General features: G+C 38.6%; 1 protein-coding gene across 1 annotated transcript in view; it reads left to right on the forward strand.

Annotated features, from left to right (window-relative positions):
- Positions 1–888: 888 nt before the first annotated feature.
- LOC109033995 (uncharacterized) overlaps positions 889–20754 on the forward strand; it is a 146142-nt gene continuing 126276 nt past the window's right edge. Inside the window, 1 exon segment of the mRNA XM_019046884.2 lies at positions 889–1510. Coding sequence (XP_018902429.2) covers positions 1370–1510 — 141 coding nt within the window. The 5' untranslated portion in view covers positions 889–1369.

The raw sequence follows: 20754 nt of genomic DNA on the forward strand, positions 1-20754 counted from the left end.
AAGATTATTAATCCGACTATTAAGACCGCACCAGCTTGCATCAAGTTTGAACCGAAAAAAGAGGCTTTAAGCTTTATTCCTCCACAACACTCAATGCCCAGAACAAATTTTAATGTCTAGTTTTACGGTAAAAAAAATGTTCTCGACTTTGAATATTCGACATAAGAAAATTCAAAATTACTTGCAACTCAGTTTTCCTGAAACGCAATCCTGTGCTTTCTGTTAAACTTGATCGAATGCGATTTGCAATAGACACGAGGACGTGGCGATGTCAGCGCCTTGATACAACTATTCGCACTCGATGGATGTCCATATTGCATACGCAAAAATCTGAAGGCTTTTTGATTTACTGCACACAAACAGCAGCTCTATTTGACTCTGATCATGAATACGCGTCGATATCGACGCCTTCATGCAACTATTCGTGCTCGATGAATGTCCGTATTGCATATGCGCAAATTGAAGGCGTTTTGACTTCCTGCACAAAAAGTGCAGAACAAATGTCACCTTAAATTTTCAAACTACTCATGGTGCGACTATTTTTTCATTTATTTTTATTAATTTTCGTTTTATTTCATTTAAAATATTCCTTTCAAATATTTTTGAAATGATAAGAATGAAAATAAGGCTAAAAAGCAAGGAAAGTACACTCAAATTAAGAATAAATTCGATTAAAATTTAAAAACTCAATATTTTCTTACTTATTTATTTGTCCGGAAGACGTTTCAGAGGGTCCGCTGCCCTCCCTCTGCAGCGGCGATAGTGCGACTCTCAATAATTAAGTAAGGAAAGATTGAGTTTTCAAATTTTTAGCGATTTTATTCTTGACTTTTGGAATACTCTGGCATTAAATTTGTATTTCCACTTCGTAAAATTAGACCAACTTTACATTTTTGAAATGACCAAATATGGAGGGTGAAGGACGTGTTCTAGATAGGGGTCGCCAGACGAGGAGGGGGAGGAGGAGGAGGAAAGATCGATCCGAGTTGCGGAGGCTGAGGTGGCGGCAGAGACATTAGAGTATGTAGCAAGTTGCAGTGGACTGCTTTCACTACTAAGAGAGAACATCTCCGCCGGAACGTGTACGCGTTCAATTCAGTTCAGCAAACAGCCCAGCATCGCCGCGTTCCTAGTCGCCGCAACCCGCAACCGGTCGTCACCGCTTTTTTACCGATTTCGCACAGTTTTTTTTTACCGTTTCGCGTATTTTTCCGTGACTTTATCGGTAGTTCTCCCGGATTGGGGGCCGATGATGGATTAAGGGTGATCCAGTGGGGTCGGAAAAACTTGTTTTTAAAATGTGCCCGGTGCGCGAGCTGTAGTTTCTGTGATTCGTCGCCAGCGCATCCCTCGCCGAAAAGTCGCAACGATGTGGATGTTCAAATGTTCGTTAGTGGTTCTAAGTGCTAGTTTCTTCAGAGTGTACTGCATAACGCACAAGCCTTTTTCTGAAAGTGATCTCTTACCTGGGAATGATACGCATCTTCCGGAATACGCTGCACTATCACAGGTACAATCGTTTAATTGTTTACCAATACACTGAAAAAAAAGTCTGTGTATTTACTAAAAAAGGGTAAAATTACCAAGAATTCAGGGTTCTATTTGATCCTAGTTTTTTCTTGGTAAAATTACCATTAATGGAATTGGTAATTTTACCGAGAAATCTTGGTAAAATTATTGACTTTCTTGGTAATTTTACTGGACCCCGGTAAAAACGTCAATATTTTTTATCGACTGTGGTAGAATTATCGAGATAAAATGGCAAAGTTACCGGGAATCGATTACCAATGAAAGTGGTATTCTTACCTGAAAAAAAAAACAGTAAAAATACCGGTTTTAGGTAAGCTTACCAGTCTGTCTTGGTAAAATTACCAATAATTGGTAAAAAAAGTGAAATGGTAAAGGTACCAACGGACCTTGGTAAAAACGCCGATAATTTTTTTTCAGTGTACTGCCGTGCTAAGGAAAAACAATCTATGAACATCTGAGAGTCGCCAAATTTCCCTGGATAAAACGTGTATTTTTGAGGAAAGTTATAATTATTTGAGGGGTTTGGAGGACAAGGCGCATAAGCGCAGTTTTTGCTCTCTAAAGAAATACGTGTTTGAAGTTTTAAAATCACATGGATTCTTATGGCGGAAAGAAAGTTCAAACTGACTTTTTAATGTAAAAAAATTGGAATTTGGGAGGGAAGTTTTCACAGAATGTGCATCGAGACAAGTTGAACTTGAAATCATTAAAAACTCAATTTTTCAAAAACTGCACTTATGCGCCTTATCTTCCAAGCCCCTCATTTTACTTGAAAATTTCAGATGCTTGAAATTAAATTGCAAACAAAATGACCCGGAAAATCGGAAGAAAAAAATTCATAATTTTTCCGATAAATTCGTATTTTATGATAGGAAATTTGGCAACGTCTGAAGGCTCATGCGACGTTTTTCCTTAGCACGGCAGAATAACTATTTACACTATTTTTACGGAACCAACGAATGGGTCCCCCGGGAGCGGTTTCAACTAGGTCATAATCCTTGAAAGTTTAAAAGTCTAAAGCATGGGGTGTATAACCGCCAGGAGACGGACCTTTAGGAGGGATTGGACATAACATTTTTGAATGAAACTGAAGAATTTTGATGGTTATTTCGTTACATCATAAATTGTAAGGGGTGCTGCTCAAAAAAATTTTATCAGAGAGCCAATGGAACCTTTTTCTAACTTTTCTGTTTTATTTAAATGAAGATATGAGCTTTCAACGTTTCCATGTCATGTTCGACTTTTTTCATAGACTTGCTCCATCTCCACGACATCTGAGGTCAAATTTCCATCCTAGGGTTACGGTATCTTTCAAGGGTAGAAGACCATCAACATCCTTGAGAATAGGTTGGAGGAAAAAACTAAAAAAACCCACTATTCAGTTTTGAGAGGAAAACAAATTTCTCTTGCCTTGAATTTTGGAAAATTAGCTATAGTCTTTAAAAACATTTGAATGACAATTATTTTGGCAAAAGAAATTTAACGTTTTTCCTCTTGTAATCATTTGAATACTTTTACGAGAATTGAATGAAGAGGCACATTGCCGATCTTAAAGGGGGGGAGTAAAGGAAAGGGGGTAAAGTATCTGACGAGACAAGAATATATTTTGAGATAAATAATGCTTATGTACCTTTCACAAGTGCCTTTTCCTTTCCTCGAAATCTAACCGCGAGAAGGTGACCATTAGGAAATTGAAAAAAATAATTAATAAAAAAATAAAATTTGGAACGTTCAGTTTTTGAAAAAAGAAAAAAAAAATGTTTATGGACAGTGGAATCGTTCATGAAAACACTGAACTCTTTTGCGTCTAAAATTTGATAAATAAGGACGCGTTTTGCCGGCTCTACTCTGCCTACGGCATTTTCGAACTCGACTTTGGCGAAATTTTAGTGATATTGTCATTGAGCCCGAATAGGTTGCACACCTTAGATGTCAGACATGGGAGGAAAAAGGTTTGCAACTGTAACCCAAATGTTTATTATTTCTCATTTTTTGCTGCATTACTGGCCTCGGGATACAAGATAAATAATTCGTTACCTTTCGGTCAAAGTATCACAAGCCCCATGCGACGTTTCAAAATTTTCGCCGTCATTTTCTTTTTTTTACAGAGAAATCGTTCAATGAAGCTGTACGAAAATTTCACTGAAATTTCTTTGTGCTTCCAATAAAATTCAATAAAATGTTCAAACAGATTCAACCAACAGTTTCTCTGTAAAAAAATAAAATGGCGGCAGATATTTTGAAACGTCGCATGTCGCTTGTAATACTTTGGCCGGAAGACGAACTCCGCTGGAAACGTGAAGAGCTCAAGAATGAAGAAACGATCAAAAGCGCAGATCTTCTTTCCGACTGGAAATAAATTTCCACAAATAACGAAAATGTCTATTGACGATACAATATTTAAACATAGTGTACTTTGTAACTTTTTAGATTGAAAATTTTCGAAGAGCAATTTACAAGATAAAAATTGTTCCTCGGAAGATTGGTTAAATAGTGTAGTTTTTGGCATATTTATTGGCATGATATTTTTTACCCTTGTTCTTTATTTTATTATAATACCGTGAATCTTGATATCATGATATCTAAGAACTATTACACTTCCATTATTTCCTCTCTCTTACACAGAATGAACTCATAACCATAAGTTTGCCCGTAGGGACCATAAGACATTTCGTAAATTCCCTCCCTTAGATTACCTTTTTTAGATTGTGCCATTGCGAGTATCTGAGCTGAGGATGAACGGGTGATTTTAAACTCTTGTACTTCTTGGCCGTTTTATGGTATAGTCGTGTTATTTAAATAATACTCATAGCATTTATTCTAACCAAAAAATCGAAAGTTTACATTTTGTGCTTTAAGTCTGGAAATCGTTGTGCGAATGTTGTACCCGAAGTCCACAATCTCGACAAATCGCAATACAACCGATCGAATTACGATTTGTCAGTGGCTTCATGGTCAAATTTGAGGAACAATTCGGTTTTCATTTAAATCTCAGTGTTCGGCGCTACGTCACTGATCAAATTTGATCAGCGTGCCAAAGGTCGAATTCAGCATATGTGAGAGAGAAAATACGTAGGAAGGAAGAATTTTTTGCAGGCGCTGATTGACATAGGGAGTATGTGAATATTATTTTTCCACCCTTTTTTTTTAAAGGGACCACTAGTGGTACATAACTCCAAAATTTTACCATTAAAACAAGTGGATGGGTGAAGTCGGAAAATTCGTATCATGCGACGTTGCGCATCTCTCTCGTGTTTAATTTATTTGTTTTTTGCCCTAAAAAAAGGAAAGTAACCAAAATTTCCTCTCATGGTTTATTATGAATTTTCATTACTAATTTAGAAATACTCACAGGAAGCTCAAAGAAAATATTTTTTATCCCTCGTTGCCAAATGTGACGCGGGTTCACGTAGGTTGAGAACATCCGACTCTCTGCGACTTCATAATTATTCTAACTACGGGTTACGTATGAATTCTAACTGCCGTTACAGATAACGAAAATAAAGACCTAAACAACTTATAAAGCCATAAGAGGTGATCTAATCGATCGAAGAGGGACATGATAGATTTGTTTCGAAGTCCTTTCAGAGGAATTATAGTATGGTGTCGTTATGTTTCACGCGCACAGTCGGCGGTCTTTCGCTCTTGCCGCTCGCTGTGGTCCGACGTAGTAAAGTTACGACGAGGATGAGCTAGGGGCTTTAAGAATTCATTTTGTGTAGGATGATTCGGACTGATGAGATCATTCACGTAACACTTTTATCCTAATTGGACGTATTTCTATCAAACGGAACTATGTGCATTATGACGTGAGCCCTGTTATGCACATAATAAGCTTATGGGTCTCAGGGCTCATGTCTTAATGCACATAGTTCCGTTTGACAGAAATACGTCCAATTGGATTTACAGACTAATTTACGTGTGCGCATCAATCCCTGAAAATGATTAATCGCATACACCTTGTAGACTGCTGACGATTTGTGTCAGACAGATCCTTATTTCTTAAAAGATCAAGTTTTCATTGTCAATCTGTCACGTGAATAAAATGTCGAGATCTAAAATTTTCAATTACTGTTTCTCATAAGTCTCCTTTTACTTTTTTTTTAATTTTTTATAAATATAATGTATGGTGAGTCAACCTTGACCATATATCGACTTAATACCAACTCGGTCATGTTGAAATCATGTTGGGAATGACAGACGCCCGCGCGATGAGAATTTCTGGTTACGCCAACTGCACTCAATATTGCTGACTAATCACAGGAAAATTCTGAATCTTAGAAGAATTATAAGAGAGAATTATGCACCCAAGAATTCAAGGAAATACGATGGATAGCGACATAATTTGATACTAAAAGGTATTAAATATTAATTTCGGTCACAAATTACCTAAGAAAATAAGTTACAGATGGTTACCAACTGGTGAGAATTGGAACTTTTAATCTCAGTCAAAAGAGGATGAAGAAGAAGAAAAGAGGATGAAAAGAAAAAAAGAAAATAATAGTAGATAAGGAGAAGAAAAAGAAGAAGAAGAAAAGGAAAAATAAAATAATAGAAGAAGAAACGAAGAAGGAGAAGAAAAGAAGGAGGTGAAGAAAAGAAGGAGGTGAAGAAAAGAAGAAGAAGAAAATAAGAAGTAAAGAGGTAAAGAAGAAGAAAAGAGGAAAAAGAAGAAAAGAAGAAGAAGAAGACGAAAAAGAAGAAGAAAAATGAAGAAGATTTATGAAAAAGAAAAGGAAAAAGAAGACGAAGAGAAGAAGAAGAAGAAAAAAAAGAAGATGAAGAAAAGAAGAAGAAAAGGAAAGAAGAAAAAATGGATAGATACATGAATCGCAGTGAAAAAGAACGTGATTGCGGTAGGACTTAAACAACCACGTAAATAAAAAGTGAAATAAATGGTTGAAAAGTCGGGGCATGGATGTCAAATGCAACGAGAGAGAAATATAGAGCTGAAGGACGCGGACGTTGACGCAGACGCAGAGGCAGACGTGCGACGACGACGTGCGAGAGCGGAGACGCGAAACGTGCTCGGGTTCGGGATCCGATCGGCGATCTGTCGTCGTCTCATATGCAGCCGATCCTCGATCCTCGATCCACTCATGCAAATGAAAGAGGCAGTCGGCAAATCAATTAAGTTTAGAAAGTTCAAAATAAAAATAAAAGTAACCGCCGCCGCACCGCACCGTCGCCGGGCGCATCAAACTAGTTTCCAATTGAACGGACCACCTTCAAAACATTAGCACTACTGACCGAACTTTTTTCTCACATCCAAACGAGCCACTAACTGCGCATCTTCAGGCACATGCGACTAGTCGGCGCCTTTGAGTGGCTCAAAAGTTTACTAGCTTCAAGGTTGAATCAGTACGTTTAAAAAGGCGGAAGTCCAATTTTTCAATCTCGTTTTTCCCCCATTTTTGACGCTCTTTTTACATGAAATTTGCGTCCCTATGCGTCCGTCACTCTCGCTCTAAGAGCCAGATCATCGCTACTTTCTCCTGCAATATGGTAAGGAACAGTGGCGTAGCGTGCTTTGCGATATATCGATTGATTGGCAACACCGGATTTCCTCTTTTTAAACCTATGGAGGTGTATCGATTCTTGGAGGGACCAGGTGCTCCGACAAGAATCGATTATTTAGCACAGGTGAGTGGAGGAAATCCGGTGTTGCCAAATTGCTGGATCCGGCTATGCCACGGACGTTGCGAAATATCACCCCAAAAGATATTTATTTTTCAGGAAATTTAGAGTAACGTCCCTCTTAGAAATTTTAGAATCGCTAACTGAAATTGAAAATAAAATTGTCAGAAATAAAGGATGGATATTCAAACTTTGATGAGCGCCACCAGGTGTTCATGTTTTGCAATATATCGATCAGTGGCGTGGCGTGGACTGCGATATATCGATTCTTATGCCATTTAAACCTATGGAAAAGGATCGATAAACAGGGTGTTCACAGCGAACACCTTAATAATCGATTCTTTACCATAGGTTTAAATGGCAGAACAATCGATATATCGCAAAGCACGCCACGCTACTGATATCGATTATGATCTGTCATTTGAACCTATGGAAAAGGATCGATAGAGTGTTCGCAACGAACACATCCGTAATCAATTCTTTACCACAGCTTACAGCTACACATGGGAATTTTATTTGGGTTTTTTGTTCAACAAGTTGCACATCAACCATCAATAGGCGAAAAGAAGCGTTGACCTCTGAACTTAACTTTATCCTCATCCGACTAGATTGATAGTGCGGGCTCTCTAAAATACACAATCTCTGAGTATACGCGTGAGAATGTAATGGTTATAGGGCATCCATACCGGAAGTTTTGAAATGACGGACCAATTCTACTGGAAAACTACTCTCGTTTAAAATTTTTCGCTGAAAATAGAACGGAGTCATTTAGAAGCGCTCATTTTGGAAAATGATAGCTCGGGTTACTTTTTAAGTTTGAAATTTTCATGGAAAAATCTCTCATCACTTTTGCTAGTTTCCTGCAAAATTTTGCTTTTATCCAAGATAAAGTGGAGAGAGAAACAAAATTAATCTAGAATAGTTGAAATCTGGCATTGATGTGCTGGCTACTCACGAATCCATAATTTTGTGGTGAGGGAGCTCAGAGATCAGTGTGTCTTCGAAGACGAAATTCCTAAAGTATCACGGTAATCTCTCGTATCGCGCGCAGACATACACATACCATAATTACTTTATTTTCTTTTCGTAGCAATTAGTTACTTCACTTTTGCCCTCAAAATTTCGTTTTCTTCGTGATCAGACCAGGTGAGCATGCTACTCCTGGAAATTCATCTCTTCTTCACATGTCCTCTGAGGATTGCTACTGTTTATCGTGTTTAGCCTACCCAATAAGACGAAAGTGAATTGATCATTCGAAGCAACTTTGAAAAGGCCAAACATCTATCCGTTTAGAGGTACAAAGAAGTAAAATAAATACCACTATTTTTACCCGTAGGAGCCCATTTTGCTTATCGGGTCCAATGAAGGCGAATCAATCTGTCAAAACTCCTTGAAACTAGCTTTTACTTATTAGGCGTACTAGCGCTGTGGAATTGATATTTTGGATTTTGACTTGACCTATACACGCGTGAAAAGTTTTTTGCCCTCTTTCCAAAAATTCCATTAGTCTTCATGGTTGATCAAACGACTGCACGGATAATTAAACCAGATTTTCGGTAAACAGATAATTTGTCTAAACATTTGACAAAATATTTGATTTGACCTTCAGCCTGTGACATATACCTACATAAGGAGTTCGATCTGTTTCGTTTGCTTTCAAGCACATCCGGACATCCGAAAATTTAATGAGAGGCGTTTGACAGTAAAATTTTTTTCACCAACTGGACTGGACGAATAAAGAGTCGTAACGTTGAGATGGTTTACTTTTCTGACGCTGCGTTAAAGTCTCCAAGCTTTACTATGATGTGCTTTCCGTCTCATTGAAGGTGTTAATCATGGACAAATTTTCACCATGGATATCATAGCCAACTAGACTGGACGAATAAGAAGATGCCACGTTATGAAATGGTTTACCTTTCTGACGCTGCGTTTAAGTCTCCAAGCTTTTCTGCGTATATTTCCCTAGTCATTAAAGGATACACATATTTTGGGGGCGGAATATGATTCTTTTGCGATATGGAACGGGAGTTAAGTTTTACACCATTTATATTTTATAATATTTAAAAGTAAAAACCATTGTTATTGTCATTCCGCGATGGATCTTAACCTTTATTGTTTGTAGGTACTCCCAATCAGAACCTTTTGCCCTGACAAAATTTACAATTTCAACTCTGATCACACATTTTTCATTCACTTCGATTTTCTTCGATTCGGGATGTAGATGAGGTTTTTCATCTGCAATTTCACACACATTCCAGAAGAACGGGAGGAGGGAGGGGGGGCTATCAAACAATAGGGCTTTTTTTTATGCGGATCGCAGTGGATCGCGGTGGATCGCGATGAACATCGGTATTTTTTTATTCCGTTCCTCAGCGTGATCCAAGCGTTCCAGGTGGATCAGGGTGGAACGCTGGATCGCTCTTCCGAGGTGGGGCGAGCTCGCGATCCACTGTGATCCTAACCTGATGCGAGGAAGTTGCCGTCCCCAAAAAATCAAAACAATAACGAATCGAACCAAATTCCAAGTTTGGATTTTTTTATCACTTGGAACACTTGGATCGGTCCGGATCGCTCAGGATTCAGATCCAGTGCGTTCCACTGCGATCCACCCTGATCCACGATAAAAAAAAAAAGCACTAATGAGGATTGTATGTTTTAAAAGTAAGTATGGCGTGTGCCTTGTGCGTTACATACGTTATTAGACAACAAAAAGAAAACAAATTAAACCTTTGTTCTTTAAGTTAAAGAATAAACAAAAAAGTATAATGTAAAATGAACCCATTTTTTGATATTCACTAAACTTTAAATGATTTTTTTTTTTTTTTTTTTTTTTTTAAAGAAAATAATGCATTAAAGGGCAGTCTCAATTGCGATTTGACGATGAAAGCTAGAGTGGCAGGCTAAAAATTAAATACCAATTATGTGACTGTTTGGGAGAAATGTAAGCAGTAATAGGTATCTTCTTTTTTTAATTTTTGGGGACAACCGCAAGGCCGCAAGTCATCAGGATGTTTGCGGTTATAGGACTCTCACTGTCACCGACAGTCGCTGGAAACTGTCCTTTACGAGGAGTTCCATCATGAACGGACATTGACAAATTATTTTTCCATTAAGAACTGTCCCCCTAATGAAAGTGCTGGGGCTCACTATCTTCATAGTTTTATTCGCTGATCGACCAAATCAGCCGGAAAACCGATGACCACTAATCATCACAGACGAATACTTTCTCACCGTAGCAACCGAATCGTTCAACGAAGTAAGTCTATTTTGTGGGTGATTCATCTGCAAAGCGGTCTTCTTATTTGTTAGAAATAGTTAGGTAATTAGAATGTCTCACGTTTAGCCCAATGACCGAGTGCGCCTAAAAGACTTAGGTATAATTACGCCCCATCTTGTAATGTAGAGAAGAAAGTGAACCCGAGGGATATCAGATGACCAACAATCAAATTGGGTGTCGTTTACAGGATGTAAACGCTCCGTGGTCACAGTAGCGTGGCGTGCTTTGCGATATATCGATTGATCTGCCATTTACAATTTGGAAAAGGATCGATAAACAGGGTGTTCACTACGAACAGCTTAATAATCGATTTTTTACTATGGCTTCAAATGGGGAAATATCGATAATCGATCATTCACGCCTCGCCAATGCGTGGTCACTAATATTTTGTGATTTTTTTACTCAGAGATCAAATAAGGGGGAAGATACGTGATTTAATTATGGTTTACTCGTGAGACTCTCTTACTGAAATTATGACTTTTCATTCTTAAAGAAATAAAACTTAGGTCATGCGAGCATTAAACATTTCCAAAAATTATACAAATACAATCTCCTTCAAGAAACGGCCTCACAAGCACCATGCAATTGTATTGTACCAAATCTCAGTTATACATGATCTCAGATTCCCCAGATACCCGGACCTACAAAAATGAATGTCAAATTGGATGTTTTCATAACTTTTCGAGTCCAGTAATTGCATTTCATAAAAGCTACCTGGTGTCATCTCTTCGAGAACATAGCATTCACATATCACAATGGTACTGAGCACATAGCATATCACACGTTTAACTATGCGCATACAACTCATCCATTGTTGCCTCTCATTGGCTGAAACATTTATCTAAAATCGGTATCGTATATTGTTAGCACTGACCTAAACAAAAGTCACACCACCTACAATCGCGAGAAAAACGATGAGCTATCAGGCCTTCGAGCTTTTCCCGCTGAAGGTCCTGTTTGAAGTGATCTTTGGTGGTATTTGACTTGAATTTGGCAACTGAGATCTCGGGAGATATTTGACGTGAAATGTTGAACATTGAGCGAAGTCTGTGCTGGTGGCCAACTCCTAGGACAGCGCTGAGCTATCGGCGATTTGTCTAGGGTGGACGGAGGATAGAAGATAGAATCTCCGGGGAGTGCGAGTGAGCGCACTGGTCAGAGTCTCGCAGGAGAAGATCCGAGTGTCGCTTTGACCACTTTCGCGGCTTGTCGGCTGCTAATTAAATTGGAGGAGAATTTATATCCCATGTTGGTTTTCATGAAGTGTTAACAGCTTTTGGTTGACCTCCAGTTGCCGCTTTGCCGCCGCCAAAATCCTTCTTACCTGAAACAGGCAACGTTTCTTCAGGCATAAATCCACGAGATCGCTGTTTTTTTATTTATTTTTTTTTATTATTATTAGTTTTTAGTGAGCTTCCTTATACATGGAAATATACTCTTTTTTAATAAATATAAAATAAGTATGAATATACGTACAATCGAGAAGATCGTAACTTATTTACGTGTAACAATATGGAGTAATAAAATTAAAGGGATCGCTGTTGCTGTGTTAACCGAGAGGGCAAACATGGCCAAAATTCCGTTATCGATTTTTCTTGCCAATTCAACTAATCTAATTTAAGGTGATTTGCTCCGGGTACTTGGCGTCGTCCTAATGGACGTATTTATGCAAAAAGGGACTACGTGCATAGGATTTGCACGTAACATAGTTCCTTACAGCACAAATACGTCCTAATGGCGTGCGATGTATCACAGAGATTGAATAAAAAAATTTGCAGATTTTTGCAGACTTTTTAGCCAAAGATAGATGATAGATGAAAAAGGGTTATTCAAAATCGGATTTTAAAAAAATCCTTCGTCTAAATTCCCATTGATTTTGCTCGTAGATTGAAAATTCCGCTTATTTTTCCATTTGATTAAAAAATTCCTACGAAAAGTGGAAATACTTATTCCAGTCATCAAAAGTTGCAACACTGCAAAGCGCTGCACCGGAACCGCGTTTTTTTTTTAAATCATAATACTATTTTGTGTTCGACTGTGAGTCGAGACCCGAAACAGGCGAGATTCACGCTTGGTAATGCGGCAAATATGCGAGTAAGCTTTACTCGAACAAACTACCAGGAAAGTTAAGAAACGTAAAATTTTGCACTTCGTTGCTTTCCGTGACTTTTTGTTCCATCTTTTCAAACTTAACCCATTTCACAGGGTTGCCGTAATGTAAAAAGTATTTTTGATAAATACGATTGACTGAACAGCTTAAACAGTTGATATGTACAATGATAGTGAAAGTAATAAAATTGCGTATCTTTCTTACAACGCGACGCTTCAAAATATGAATCTAAAAATTGCAAGGGCAAATATTCATAATTTTCTCCAAAATTTAATATTTTCTGAGAGGAAAGTTGGTGATTTTCGAGTGTTCATACGGCGTTCTCCATAGCACGGCATTATAGCAATTCTAGTCTTGTGGGCGCTAATGTCCATTCCGCACCAACTGCCCAACTGCGGTGCGTTTGGTGCAACGCGAGAAGTATTCATGCCGTCTAGGAGGCGCTAATACGGGCGCCACGCCAGCCGCACTGTTTGGCACAATACGGGAAGTATTCCTAAAGTCTTGCAGGCGCTAATATACGTTTAACGCCGTCCGCACTGCACTGTGTTTGGCGCAATTATTCGAACTCGCGTTAGAATAATCGCGTCATCGAATAATATAGCTTAAAAGGCCCATGTTGTGTTTTGACGCCGTATGAGCATTCCAACGTTGCCTCGTTGAAATATTTTTTCCGGGAAAAGTTAGGAAAGTTCCTTATACCCACAACCATTATTCAATCTTTTCACTTCATTTATCATCAGAAGGTAGTAAAGAAATTGACCTAAACTAGCGTTAACAGAAAAATGCATTTATATTTTCCAACTGTTTCCTGTTTTGCCAAACGTCTGCCTTCATTTTAAATTCGCGCGTTCCTGTAGCAGATGTTAAGGTTTCTGTTCGCGCAATCCTTGTGCCTTTTTCGATCAATCTTCATACATTTTCTTTGACGTTTCGTCCAATTCAGGATTACTGGTCTGGAAAAAAACATCAACGTTGCGTAATAATCAATCGTCGGTAACAGAAAGGTATACATAATTGTAATTTCCATTCTAATGTTTTTTCTACTACATATTGTAGCTGCGAAGTTTAATTGGACTACCTTTTGCAATTCGGAACTGAAATTTATGGCTCATCTGTAAAAACACTCATGTCCACAGGGAAGTGAATGGCACATATGTAACGTTGTGGTTGTCCCTAAGCTGAGTCAAACATTGTAAAATGAAGTCCAATTAACTCTTGCATAATTTGAATCAAATGCATAACAGCCAACGCCTGCTTTGAGGGAAAAATCGAGGATTGAAAACCAGCAGTAAAAATTAATAAAGAGTTAGAGTCGGAATCATATTTGTAAGAAGTAAAAATACATGGGTAAGACAGTAGTCAAGTGGCTCATATTTAATTGAAAAGAATGAGGATTACTGGTTCAATTCTTCGTAGGATCCTGCAATATTGCAACACCTCGTCATTCACGGGCAATAGATCACTTAGTTTTGCATAAACACTCGCTTGAAGCGTGCAGGGAAAGATTGGTCAGGTGATGGCTCCTTTTTTTCGCTTTGATGACTTTCCGAACAGAATATATTATTCGGAAAACAATCGCGCTCTTTGTGGTATACGCAGTAGGATGATCTTCGCAGTTTGATCTTGATTTCCATTTTAAACTTGGATGCGATCCCGGATGTCGGGGTTTTTTACTTTCTCGCTCCCCCAGTTTTTGTTTTGTTATTTCTTTTTGATTTTTGATCTATTAATAGGATACTCAAGATACTTTATTCAATAGTTTTATAAGGATTTCAGGGTTGCCATAATTTCTTCCTCTTCATATTCTTTGATTTTCCCCCGCCTTTTTTGCATTTCCCCGACTCCAAAATTTTCTATTCCTCCGACATTCTCTGACCTTGAAACATAATTTCCGCCTTTTTTTCTCAGAATATGCTCAATTTTGCCAAACTCTGGACAAAGTTTCCTTGATCAGAGATCGAATGATAGATAAAGGCATCAGTAGCAGGTTAAAAGATGACAAGCTTTAGGAATGATCAGAAGAGTAAACACTTGGAAGATCAGTGATATGTTTTACCTTGTGATTAGTAAATTTGTCAGAAATTCCCCGACTTTTTCCACGGATCCCTAGACTTTTTGTGATTTTCCGACATTCAAGACTATCAGCAACTCTGGATTTTCTACACCAGAAAAAATAGGTGCCGATCCAATACCGTTGATGCGAAAAATTTTCTACAACTCTCTGAAGCTCCTTTAACTCCACTTGGAGTTACCTTAACAACTTGGGTCATAAAATTTCCATTTTGGAGAGAAAAGTCAACTTCCCTCAACTTGCAAGACGAGTAGCTTGCAAAAGTTGAGGAGTGATGCCTCAACACAAAATTTCCCGCGGTGTTCCCAGATCAAAGAAGCGCGTTATAATGGAATCTATCCCTTAAGTCCGGGTTTTCATTTCTGAGAAGGCAATGAGAGTGTGTACTCTAAGGTAGCAACCAAATTACCGTATGATTATGTTAATTAGAGACCTGGAAGATCCGGACGGAGCAGTGGAATCTCTTTTTGAACGTGCGAGCCTTGTCGTCATATTGGGCAGTTTTTACCACAGAATTAAAATCCATACGCGATTGCAGTTGGTGTAGTTGGCTGCGTAACTTCAGAATTCCATCCAAAATGTGGAAGAAAAAATAGGAATACTTTTAAAAGGATTTGTAATAGTTTTTTTTCGTGTAGTCAAATGTGAATACATTGAAATATTTTGTTCGCAAATATATGTTTACAGAATTAATGCTCCCATGTAATTAGTCTTAGAGACATTTACCGAAACATTGTACGACGTATATTGATGATGAAACTAAGAAAGCACGTGTTTAGATTCAAAGTTTTCGATTTCCCGCCCTTTTTTTCAGCTTCTTTTAGAAGGACGTTCCTTGGTATTTCATTTGATTAATTTTGTATCATACATTTTAATTTAAATATTTTATATAATTTATTCACATTTCCTCAAAAAGCGAACAAAACTCCATCAACTTTCGTGCAACAATGATAAATTGTAGAAAAATTACAAGAGATCAGTGATGTCTGAAGCTAAGATATCTACTTTCCTATATAGTTTCACTATCAATGCGTATTTAACTTAAATCCCAATTATCACGCTCCTAAAAACTTCTTTTTACCTAATCGTATTCATTTTAATTCTACCAAAAAATGCTCCCTGAAAATTATGCAACAACGTTACTCGTTTTCCATTGAGGAACTGAATTGAGGACGAAAGTTTTAAAACGTTGTGACACTTTTCCGTTCTGAAATTCTGCAGTTATTCCAAAAAAATTCATGGTACTTCTTTCACTGTTGCATCTATGTAAAATCTAGGTTAAAATTATTTCACGATCAATTTGACAACGATGAAAACGCCGAAAAGTAAAAATATGGGTCAAAATACGGATGTTACTGACCACGAGTCAATGGACATAGATTGAGGCGTGGTATGCTTCCAGAGCACTTTAAAACTAACTGCAGTTTTGCGGTCACTTTCCAAAGTTTGTGGGTTTGGGAATTGGCGGAAACGTAGATCACCACGCCACCGTTGACTACCAAACGGAGGCCAATACTGAGTCCAAAGCAGGCCTGTCGAACTACTCTACAGGTTGTTCAATTTCTTCCCTGCCAAAATATTAAATTGGAAGACATCCCAATTCGATTTTAAAATTCTTAGAATGACTGACTGCGTCATCAAACTGAGAAAATGAGTCATCGCGGTAATTATGTTTTTTAGTAATAAAGAATTTTACCTCATTATTTTGACTAGCTGACAAGGAAAGCTCCAGAGGAAATTGGCACGTAAAGAGGAAAGAAGCTTAATGTGGTGGTATACAGTTAAGGAGGGTTGTAGTTCAGGAGTATACCATACATATCCTACGCTCACGGATTTTCACGGAATTTTCTCCGCACTCACAGAAATTTTCAAGACTGGATGTTAAGTAGTTTTTCATTTAAAAAATAAAGTATGACAGGAAGTCTGCGACGTAGATACGTGGTTTGGTAGTTTCACCGTCGATATACTCCTACCAGTATTCAACTCTGCCGTGCTAAGGAAAAACGCCGTATGAACATTCGAGAGTTGCCAAATTTCCTTCACTAAAATGTTTATTCTTGAGGAAATTTATGAATTTTTCCCCTCGAAATTTTTAGGAACTTTGGGTGAAATCGCGAACAAAATTATCCGTAAAATTGAAAGAAAAATCATCATAAGTTTACCGGGAAAATAGTGTTTTATCATAGGAAATTTGGCAATGCCTGAAGGCTCTTACGGCGTTCTTCCTTATCACGGCAGAACTACAAGTTTACAAAAAATCAGCAAACTGCAAAACACGAGAAGCTGGCACTCAGTTCGATCGCAGCGCTGCTCTTTAATATACCTTCCGCAGATGAAATGCAAAGAGGTCATTATCACACTTTTACCGTAGCTCAAAGGCGATTAATACTTAATTTATAGGTTAATTTCAAAGCGAAGAATATAAATTAAATACCGTAATTTTGCATACTTTCTAGCCGTTAATTCAACACTTCCCGATCTTGGCGGCTGGAGATTGTATACAATTATGATAATCTTGTATTCTTTTTTTTTTTATTTTGACTGTGAGTCATTTTTCGCGCTTTTTGGTCGATGACCCGAATCTGTTTATCGGTGTCCTGAGGTTGTGCCCACGTTATTTACCATTGTGGATAGCTAGCTTTGTGTGTGGATTCATACAGGTGCATGCAGATGATGGGACAACTTTTTGCTCTTGTCCTTTTAATACAAAAAAGTTGATGGTGAATTTTAGTAACACATGATTTCAAAACATCCTTATTACTACGTTTCAATTCCTCTATTGGGTTTAGCCACTGTTTTGTCGATACCTAGTCTCGGTGCGAGTTCGAGCAGAGGGGTTGACATTTTTTTCACCTATTTAAAGCATAAGGTTATCTTCAAAATAGGGGACCCCAATGCCGAGCAAATTGAAATTACATAATATTTGCTTTCAAATAGATGAGTGCCTCACATTCGCAATAGGCATTGTGACACACACATTTTCCTAAATGATAAAACGGAACCGAAAATCAGGTAGAAATTATCCGAAAGCTGGCCTTTCTCCATCTCTTTCTCAGAGGCGGATCCGGCAATTTGGCAACACCGAATTTCCTACATTAAACCCTATGCTAAATAATCGATTCATGCCGGAGCACCTGGCCCCTCCAAGAATCGATACATTCCCATAGGTTTAAATGGAGGAAATCAAATGTAGCCAAATTGCTGGATCCGCCAATGTACTCTTTAGATGCCATCCAATCACTTTTAACTGGGCGTCCTATACGATAACGCCAGCCTGGAGCGACCTAAAGAAAACATTTTTCGGCAACCTGGTATCAGCAATTCTCTACACATGCACATACCATACCAACCGTTTGGTCGTGAAACCGTGCGTAATTGTTCCTTCAATGCCCGTGGCCCCTCAGACATACGTCCATCCCCGTTACATTCTCTCCTCGAGATTCCAGCCGATTAAAAAACAATAATTCATCCCAAAATTTCCTCCGAAAAGCAGTGCTTCTGCTGCGTGGCGTACATGCAGAGAACTCGGCTGCATGAAAGTGAAATGACGTCTTTGTTGAATGGCATACATGCAGTGACTGGCGCAAATGCACACGGCGTGTCACACTTACACGTGAGTGACAAGTGACCAGAGAAGTGCAAGTAACAGGAGTATTGGACATATTGTGTAAGCGCACCTAACGTGGGCATTGGTCACAGGCCCTCGGGCCCGAAGCCAAGAGCATCTGCTGAGTTGCTCTCGAGGCAATGGAAATTCTCGCGTTTTCTCCGCCTCATTGTTTTAAAGTCGATCGGAACAGCTCACGACACTGATCAACCGTCGTCTATCAACAGAACTGCCACGCTAGAGAAGAACATTGTAAGAACACTCTAACGCTGCCAAATTTTTCCGGATGAAAAATCATTTTTAAGGCAAGCTACACGGAGAAAAAAACCTCCTGCGTGGGACCCGAAGTTTAGGTCATATGGATCTCTGGAGTTTTCAGATTGAGCATCTGAACACTTAAGGTCTAGCTGTCGAGGTTCGGATCACACATTTGAAACTTCAGTTCTTACATCTGAAGGACTTTGGTTTTCGCATCCGAAAAACTTCGATTCTCACATCTAAAGTACTTCAGATGTAAGAACTGAAGTTTCAGACCTGAACTTCGGCAGCTAGACCTTAAGTGTTCAGATGCTCCATCCGAAAACTTCAGAGATCCATATGACCTAAACTTCGGGTCCCACGCACGAGCTTTTTTTCTCCGTGTATACTTAAAGTTTTTATTTTTTAAGCTATTCCTGTAGATTAGCTGAAAATAAGAAGATCTGTCTAGACAGCAGCTTTCTACGTTGAATATTAACCGAGATATCGTCCTTTGAAAAGTCCTGTTTTTGACGTCATCCACCGCGGTAGTGTTTAACATGGTATGTATTACCGCAATGGATGACGTCATAAATCGAGTTTTTCAAGGCGCGATATCTCGGATAATATTCAACGTGAAAAGTTGCTGTTTGAACAGATCTTATTATTTTTATCTAATCTACAAGGATCAAGCATCAAAACACGATTCAGCGAAACTGGCCCATTTGCAGAGGCTCTATTACATTGCCCCTCTTAGAAAATCTGCACGATATGAAAAAACCTTGGGAGCAGTACATTTCCTCCTTTCATTACATAATGCAATAGAGAAAAGGAAAAATTTGAAATCATTTTCGAGAATCATTGGTAGAGTTGAAATTTGAGTTTGCATAAAACCGAAGTTCGAATTAGGACGAATTAGAAACATATTTGCAGGTTCCCCCAAAAATTCGTGTATTATTGAAGGAAAAATGGCAACGTCTGAAGGCTTACACGACTTTCTTCCTAAGCACGGCAGTCCTCTGCTGGAAGAACGCCGCAAGGACCTTCAGACAATACCAAATTGATTCTGATATAATAGATAATTATTTTGGTAATTCTCAAAGCATTTCATATCTCTCCTCATATCTTTCCTCCAAAATTCATATTTTATGGCTGGGAGCATGGCAACATTCAGATATTCGTGAGGCGTTTTTCTTAAGCACAGCAGAAGAGTTACTTTCCGAGTGACGAAACGAAGAGGAAACATGGAAACTCGTCGAAATATGAGCGAAAAATATTCCTCCTCAAGGAGACGGACAACAATAGGACACGTAAAAATATAAAGTTCTTTCCTCTCGGAGGGGTTTTCTCACTCCATCGGAGAGGAAGGGTAACTGCTGAGTCGGATCTTCACTTTCTTCTGCATCGGGTCGGCTCTACTCGTAATTTTCCGTGCTCTCATCCGAGACTTTGGTCAACGCTGCCATGCTAAGTTGAAACCACCTATCTCAATTGAGTTTACATTGGGAGCTACGCGGTTCTTGGTTAATGCGGTGGAACGGTAATCGAAATCGTCCTCTTGGAGCGTCCAACGTAAGTGCTTTTCATTATTTGAGCGTAGCACAATTTTGCTGGAGACGCGGCTCGCTAAGTCAATCCGTAATAAGATTATGTCGAGGAAAGCAATTAGCCCGAACAAAGGAATGAAGATATCGCTGCAGCACAAAACCAACAGTCGTATTGCCGCCGGTTACTCCGAAGATACGATGCGCCGTCCTTCGATGGACCGTAATTTTGTGCACCATCGCACAGTGCACCACACACAGTTGTCGTGGAAAAAAAACCACATTGGATCTAGAGTCCAGACTCTTAAAAGCATCGGCAAGAAAAAATACTCTTGATTCAATCAGATTTAAGCTTAGATCAAGAACCAAGCCTCTTAATTTGAGCGGATTTCCTTTTGATTTAAGCAAAAATCTGATTGAATCAAGAGTCCTTTTTCTTGTCAATGTTTTCAAGAGTCTGGACTCTAGATCCAATGTGTTTTTTTTTTTTCTAGTGTGGATTGAGCCAATAGGAGAGTTCGGTCAAAATTCGAAGACTTTAAAAGCTTATAACTCCGTTTGTACACAATTTGAGGTTTTAAAAGTGGGTTCGTTGATTTTCTCGTAAAATTTTCTTTATAAACACCCTTAAAAATTCAAAATGTGACGAAATAAACATCAAACTTTGCAGTTTTAGTCAAAAATTTTCACGTCCGACCTCTCTGATTGCGACTCGATCCACTGTGCGTCGCGCGGGTT

The sequence above is a fragment of the Bemisia tabaci genome, chromosome 7, assembly GCF_918797505.1.
Source record: "Bemisia tabaci chromosome 7, PGI_BMITA_v3".
Classification (NCBI taxonomy): domain Eukaryota; kingdom Metazoa; phylum Arthropoda; class Insecta; order Hemiptera; family Aleyrodidae; genus Bemisia; species Bemisia tabaci.